The sequence below is a fragment of the Oryzias latipes genome, chromosome 4 (assembly GCF_002234675.1).
Source record: "Oryzias latipes chromosome 4, ASM223467v1".
NCBI classification, from domain to species: Eukaryota; Metazoa; Chordata; class Actinopteri; order Beloniformes; family Adrianichthyidae; genus Oryzias; species Oryzias latipes.
Window position 1 is genome coordinate 5215448 of NC_019862.2, and position 6447 is coordinate 5221894.

Below are 6447 nucleotides of genomic sequence, written 5' to 3' on the forward strand. Positions count from 1 at the left end.
TATTAATACTGTTAATTTGAGTAATATTCTGAAGTTATTTTTAACCGCCTCTGGGAGCAGAGCTGCGGTAACACTGCGATAATCTCAAGTAGCCAGCAGAGGTCGCTGTCTGCAAAGAAGTAGCGCGCAAGAGCCTTGACGTCTCGGCATTGGCTATTTAATCGTAGGGAATTCTTTCGTTTAATCACATTTTTTGGATCTGGATATTTGGTACGTTAAGTAAAAATCTTCAAGGAAATTTAAAATGGATTTACTTCGAATTTACAAGATTGAAAGAAATGGTTACGTCATCAAGAGATGATCCAATCACCGCGCTGAAAGTGTCTGACGACAGAGACGGAAGCATCTGTGCACCTGCTGAGGACGGACGGACAATTAAATGCTTTCTATGCGTGATGTCTGGAGGTTTAACGTTCATGGGAGTCTAAAGTCAGCTTTTATTTGACCAACGCCGGGAGGACAGCAGCTGGGGTGAGGCAGAGGCCCGCGCGGCCGCGGTTCAGCCTGTTGGCAGCGGAGGAGCTAACTGTGATGAGCCGTCAAGCTAAACACTGTTAAGAAAACCGGAAGTTGTTTCACAGTTTTACTTGACTGGATTTTATTTTTTTAAAACAAATCAAACAGAGTAAGTTTAGACTGACTGACAGATTTTTGTTTGATACAAAGCAAGCATAAACAATATTTTCTGTTATTTACTTACATGCAGAAAATTATTAAAAAGAGGAGCTTGTTCTGTTGTTGGAAACATTGCATAAGAGGCCTCTATTTTGAAAGTACAGAGGAAGTGGACTGTCTTTTCCATGAATTTGTTTTTACGGTTAAAAAAAGTCAGTTTCAGCAAATTGAGGGTTTTCTTGATTTGTAGTTAACCATAAAAACAAAAAAAGGAGCTGAAAAATAAGTAGAATTTCATTAGCTGAATTAACACGAGCATGTAACAAAATGTGAACAGGAAACGTTAGAGAGACATTTTAAAACCAATTATCTCTTAATTACATCGATCAATAATAGTTCTGCTTTTATTTTGACAGAAGTGTTGAAGCCTGGAAATAATCTTATTCTAAAGATTAAGATAATGTAGATGATGAAGGCTCTTATAGAAAAGAGTCAGCTGTGGCTTCTTTTATCCTCTGACCAACAGCGCTGATCAGCGAAAAGAAAAATACGATTTTTTTGAAAAGTGCAGTGACAAAAAAAAAAATTTTGAGAAAAAACTAGATGTGACTTTATTCAAGTTGCATTCAATTCTGTCCTGGTCTGGTCCAGGTTTGGCCCTGTTCTGAACCAGGTTTGGTCCTGGTCTGATCCAGGTTTGGCCCTGGTCTGATCCAGGTTTGGCCCTGGTCCGATCCAGGTTTGACCCTGGTCTGATCCAGTGCTGGTCATCTTGGTTTGGCCGGTGTTGAAAGCTCACCTGAACTTTGGTTTGAAGAGAACTCTGGGCCGCCTAAGAAAGAGGGTTTCTGTTTAGTTGCAGATCAACTCTGGTGTGATTCACTTCAGTGTGAATACAGACAGACACACGAGGAGAAAAAATGTTTAGAATTTGGATTATTAGATTATATTATGGTTTCTTCACATTTATTAGATACATTTAATATTTTTTACATCTCTACCTGCTAATTAATTCTCTAGCACAAAAAAAAACGTACGTAAAGAAGACTTGAAGCCAAGGGTAGGTTGGCGCATCGACGCGACCACTGCTTCCTCCTGTGATAAAAGTATTAAAGCAGTAATGTGTTTTCTATTTTAGAAGCGTGTTAGTTCCTTCATTAGTAAAACTATTGGTAAAATCCTCTGTACAGCCACGTATACAAAAATAGTCGGCAGACGTTTTGGAGAAAGAAAGAGGAATTTCATTTTATATGAATAACATCCTCTGACATCAGTCAAATAATGGGCTAAAACATGTAGGCCAAAAGATTGTGATGATCACATTTCCAAATTTCTAAACCAAATATTTGGTAACTCGCAGTTACCTTTTTTCATTTCTGTTTAGATCATGTAAGAAGACTGATTTTGTGAAGGTGATCCTTTTCATTGAACTCCAAACTCCTTCAAACATGTCAAATCTTCCTCTTCTGCCTCTCTGCAGGGATCGGAGGGCTGCAGAAGAGGCCCGTCTCATGCCCCGCTGCTGAGCATCAGGATGCAGATCCTGCTGGCAAAGCTGCTCGGCCTGCTGGGGCTGTTTGGCCTCATGCTGGCTGGCGTGCTGATCCCGGTGCGCCTCCTGCTGGTTGACCACGAGAAAGCAAACCGGTACAGACGAGCGCTGTCTCTCTGTAACTCGTTTGGAGGAGGCGTGTTCCTCGCCACGTGCTTCAACGCTCTGCTGCCCGCCGTCAGAGAAAAGGTGAGCCCACTAGCCGTCTGTGTGGAAAGTCGTTCATGGGCAGCAGTTGATGTCACATCGGACAAGACCTTTTGACTTTTACCGTATAACAGAGATTGATTCATTGATTGATTTCAAGCATTGTAGTCAATACAATTAAAAATTCACAGAAGAAAGTACTGAAAACCGAGCGTAAAGCGGCTGGGTTGAGGGTCAGCACCGCTAAATTTGAGGCCATGGTTCTCGACAGGATAAAGGTAGCTTGCCATCTCTCAGTGGGTGGAGTGTCCTTGCCCCAGGTGGAGGAGTTTAAATACCTTGGGGTCTTGTTCACGAGTGAGGGAAGACCGGAACGTGAGATTGACGGGCGGATTGGAGCGGCGTCCGTAGTTATGCAGTCGCTGTATCGGTCCGTTGTGGTGAAGAGAGAGCTGAGCCAAAAAGCAAAGCTCTCAATTTACCGGATTTACCGGTCGATCTTCGTTCCAATACTCCCCTATGGTCATGAGCTATGGGTCATGACCGAAAGAATGAGGTCTTGAATACAAGCGGCTGAAATTAGCTTCCTCTGTAGGGTGGCTGGACGCTCCCTTAGAGATGGGGTGAGAAGCTCGGTCACTCGCGGGGAGCTTGGAGTAGAACCGCTTCTCCTCATCGAAAGGAGCCAGTTGAGGTGGCTCGGGCATCTAGTCCGGATGCCTCCTGGACGCCTCCCTGGAGAGGTGCTCCGGGCATAGCCCACTGGGCGGAGGCCCCGGGGGAGACCCAGGACACGCTGGAGAGACTACGTCTGTCGGCTGGCCTGGGAACGCCTCGGGGTCCCCCCAGAGGACCTGGAGGAAGTGGCTGGGGCGAGGGAAGACTGGGCATCTCTGCTCAGTCTGCTGCCCCCGCGACCCGGTCCCGGATAAGCGGAGGAAGATGGATGGATGGATGGAAGTACTGAAAAAATACTTCCTTTGCTTTTTTATAGTCATAAAAAGAATATATTTTTTTCTGCTGAACTGCATAAAGTGGTTTTGTTTTTTTAATCTTCTGATTTTAATATGTTGATGTTAACTTTGTGTGGCAGCAGGGATGTGACTGTGTTCTGTTTCACGTTTTAACTTCTCCCTTTGATGTCCCGTTTTTGTCCACCAGGTGGCAGCACTGTTTGAGCAGCTGAAGATCAGCGGTGATTATCCTCTAGCAGAGACTATGATGATGGTGGGCTTCTTCCTCACTGTGTTTGTGGAGCAGGCGGTCCTCACCTTCAGGAGGGAGAAACCGTCCTTCATCGATCTGGAGACCTTCAACGCTGGAGGCTCCGAGGCTGGCAGCGACTCTGAATACGACACGCCCTTCATCTCCTCTGCTCGAAGCTCAGCGGATGTTGCCAGGCGGCACGGACACCATCATGGACATTTCAGCCCCTCCGAGTTGGCAGGGGCGGGGCCTCTGCGGCTGGCTGGGCTGGTTCTGGCTCTGTCAGCGCACTCTGTGTTCGAAGGCCTGGCGCTCGGCCTGCAGGAGGACGGGGCAAAGCTGGGCAGCCTCTTTCTGGGCGTGGCCGTCCACGAGACGCTGGCCGCTGTCGCCCTCGGGGTGAGTGTGGCCAAATCATCGCTAGGCATGCAGGACGCCATCAAGCTGGGCGTCACCGTCAGCTTGATGATCCCTCTGGGCATGGTGGTGGGGATGGGCATCGAGTCGGCGCAGACGCTGGGGGGCGACGTGGCGTCCGTGCTGCTGCAGGGCCTCGCAGCCGGAACCTTCCTGTTTGTCACCTTCTTTGAGATCCTGTCCAGAGAACTGGAGGACACGCGAGATCGGCTGCTCAAAGTGCTCTTCCTCATTCTTGGCTACGCCGCACTCGCCGTGCTCGTCTTTTTTAAGTGGTGACAAACAGGAAGTTCATGGAAACCAAATGAAGAAGAGACCACCTCAGTCCACCGCTGGACTCAGCTGCTTTTAGAAGATTCGGAAGAGCTTCTGAACCGATGTGAAGTTTTAACCAAAACATGAATTTATACTTTTGATAGTTTTTGATGAATAAGGAAAATCATTTTGTTGAAGAAAGAAGCACGACTTCCTCCATCTGGACATCCATCCTGCTCCAGTTTGATTTCTAACTTTTACCAACAGATTTGAAGGTGTTTGCTGTTAAAGAAGAGAACCAAACTCCTGATTTTTACCCCTTGCAAAAATATAGAGAGTTTTTACTGTGAGTGGCTTTCACTTTCATGGAGTTTGAATTTTCCAGCTGATCCCTGAAAGCACAGCATGATGTGGTGATGATGTCAGTGAGCACACGACTTCCTGTTTCTGCATTGATCAGCAGTGCAGGGACCTCATTTATCAATGAAAGCAGCAGCATGCTGGTTTGAATCCCAGCTGTCATCCTTCTTTTGTGCTGAGTTTATGTGTTTGTGCACCAGGTTCAGGAGGAAAATTGTACTGTTAACTGTTTGCACTGTTTCTTTCAATAAAAGTGTTTTTATGGCCTGCTTTAAAGAGTTTCTGGTGGTTTTATTGAACACAGGATCTCGGCTTTGAATTTGCAGAGCGCCACCTACAGGCTTAGAATGCTTATTCCTCCATGTGAAATGCAGAAAAACAAACCTGGAAAAAAAGCAAGAGCTGACACGAGGAGGAAGAAGCTGTGATGTGGAGAAGCCGGTTCTCAAAAATTGGTACGGTCCTTAATAAATGGAACCTCCCTCTCTGAGAATAGCTGCATCACAGGCGGGGACCAGCCCCACCACAGCAAAGTGGTGACGCAGGCCCCCATCTAGAGCTGCAGAGGCTGAACAGCAGCCGACCCAGAGGGAGAGGACCCAACTAAGAAATGAAAATGAAAATTAGAAAAAGTAAACACACCGATAAAAGCAATTAACAATAAAACATTAAAATATGGAATATTAAAATGAATTAATAATATAGTGTACATTCATAAACCGAGATAAGATAAATAAAATAATAAAAGTTAGCCAGGTTAAAAAGATAGGTCTTTAGCCTTTTCTTAAAAACTTCAACGCTCTCTGCGGCTCTCAGGTCCTCTGGCAGACTGTCCCATAAACAAGGACCATCGTGTTGAAAAGATGCCTCTCTGTAAGTTTTGGTTTTTACAGTCGGAATGGTTAGAAGACCAGTGCCAGAGGATCTCAGGGTCCACGAGGGTTCATGTGTGACTAAAAGATCTGATAGATAAAAAGGTACAAGACTGTTAAGACATTTAAAAACTGTTAAAAGTAGCTTAAATCAACCTTGAAGCATATGGGGAGCCAATGCAGGAATTATAAAATTGGGGTGATGTGAGCCCGCCTCCTGGTCTTTGTGAGAATTCATGCAGCAGAGTTCTGGAGAAGCTGAAGGTTCTCAATGTTGGTTTTTGGAAAACCAGCATACTGGTTGTTCCATTAATAATTTTACTCATGATAAAAGCATGCATTAGTATCTCCATATTAGCAAGAGAGAGTAGTGGGCAAACCCTAGCCAGATTTCTGAGATGATAAAAAACAGTTTTAACCACCTGTTTTGTTCACGGGTTAATGACCAACGAAGTGTGCATTCTCAGAAATTAACGCACGGCGTGGAAGCCTGAACCATCTGACGCGAAGTGGAGGTTTGGATCGCTTTTTTCACAAAAGCGGTCTATTTGTTACGTGGAGCGGCGAGTTGTCACGTTACCACTCCAACCACCAACTCGCCTAGAGCGGCAAAGGAAAGCGATATATGTGCTGGTCATCAATATAGGTTAACTAAAGCATCACATCAGAGAGAAAGTTCATCTCTTACCCCAGCGCAGTGATATAGAACATTAAAGATATGTCACCGGAACTTGTTTTTTAGCCATGCATTATCACTGTGCATTATCACTTTTTAACACACACTCAGCATCCAATCAGAATCTAGAAAACACCCGGACCATGGTATAAATAAGGGATAAAAGTTAGCTCAGATTCAAAAATAACGCCCAAGTTTCTGACCGTTTCTGAATGGCTTAACGAAATTTGTTTTAGCTTAAAAAACTGTTTCTCTTTCTTAGCTTTAGGACCAATAACTAAAATTTCTGTTTTTTCCTGGTTGAGTTGTAGAAAATTATTTGCCATCCATGATTTCACATCTAAAAT

General features: G+C 44.8%; 1 protein-coding gene across 2 annotated transcripts; it reads left to right on the plus strand.

Annotated features, from left to right (window-relative positions):
* Positions 1-80: 80 nt before the first annotated feature.
* slc39a3 (solute carrier family 39 member 3) lies at positions 81-4828 on the plus strand. Of its 2 annotated transcripts, none has more exons than XM_004067637.3 (3): positions 81-625; positions 2096-2356; positions 3476-4828. In XM_004067637.3, exons 2-3 carry the CDS (start codon positions 2150-2152, stop codon positions 4214-4216), a joined length of 948 nt encoding a protein of 315 aa, XP_004067685.1. In that variant the 5' UTR covers positions 81-625; positions 2096-2149; the 3' UTR covers positions 4217-4828. The 2 variants fall into 2 exon arrangements, with proteins under 2 accessions (XP_004067685.1, XP_004067684.1); XM_004067636.3 differs by having other exon boundaries at positions 81-471.
* Positions 4829-6447: the final 1619 nt, after the last annotated feature.

Bases quoted from the DNA above. Each gene is read 5' to 3' on its own strand.
- slc39a3 (XM_004067637.3), top strand. From the start codon at position 2,150: ATGCAGATCCTGCTGGCAAAGCTGCTCGGCCTGCTGGGGCTGTTTGGC. The intron at 2,357-3,475 runs GTGAGCCCACTA...TTTGTCCACCAG, and splicing joins TGCCCGCCGTCAGAGAAAAG to GTGGCAGCACTGTTTGAGCA.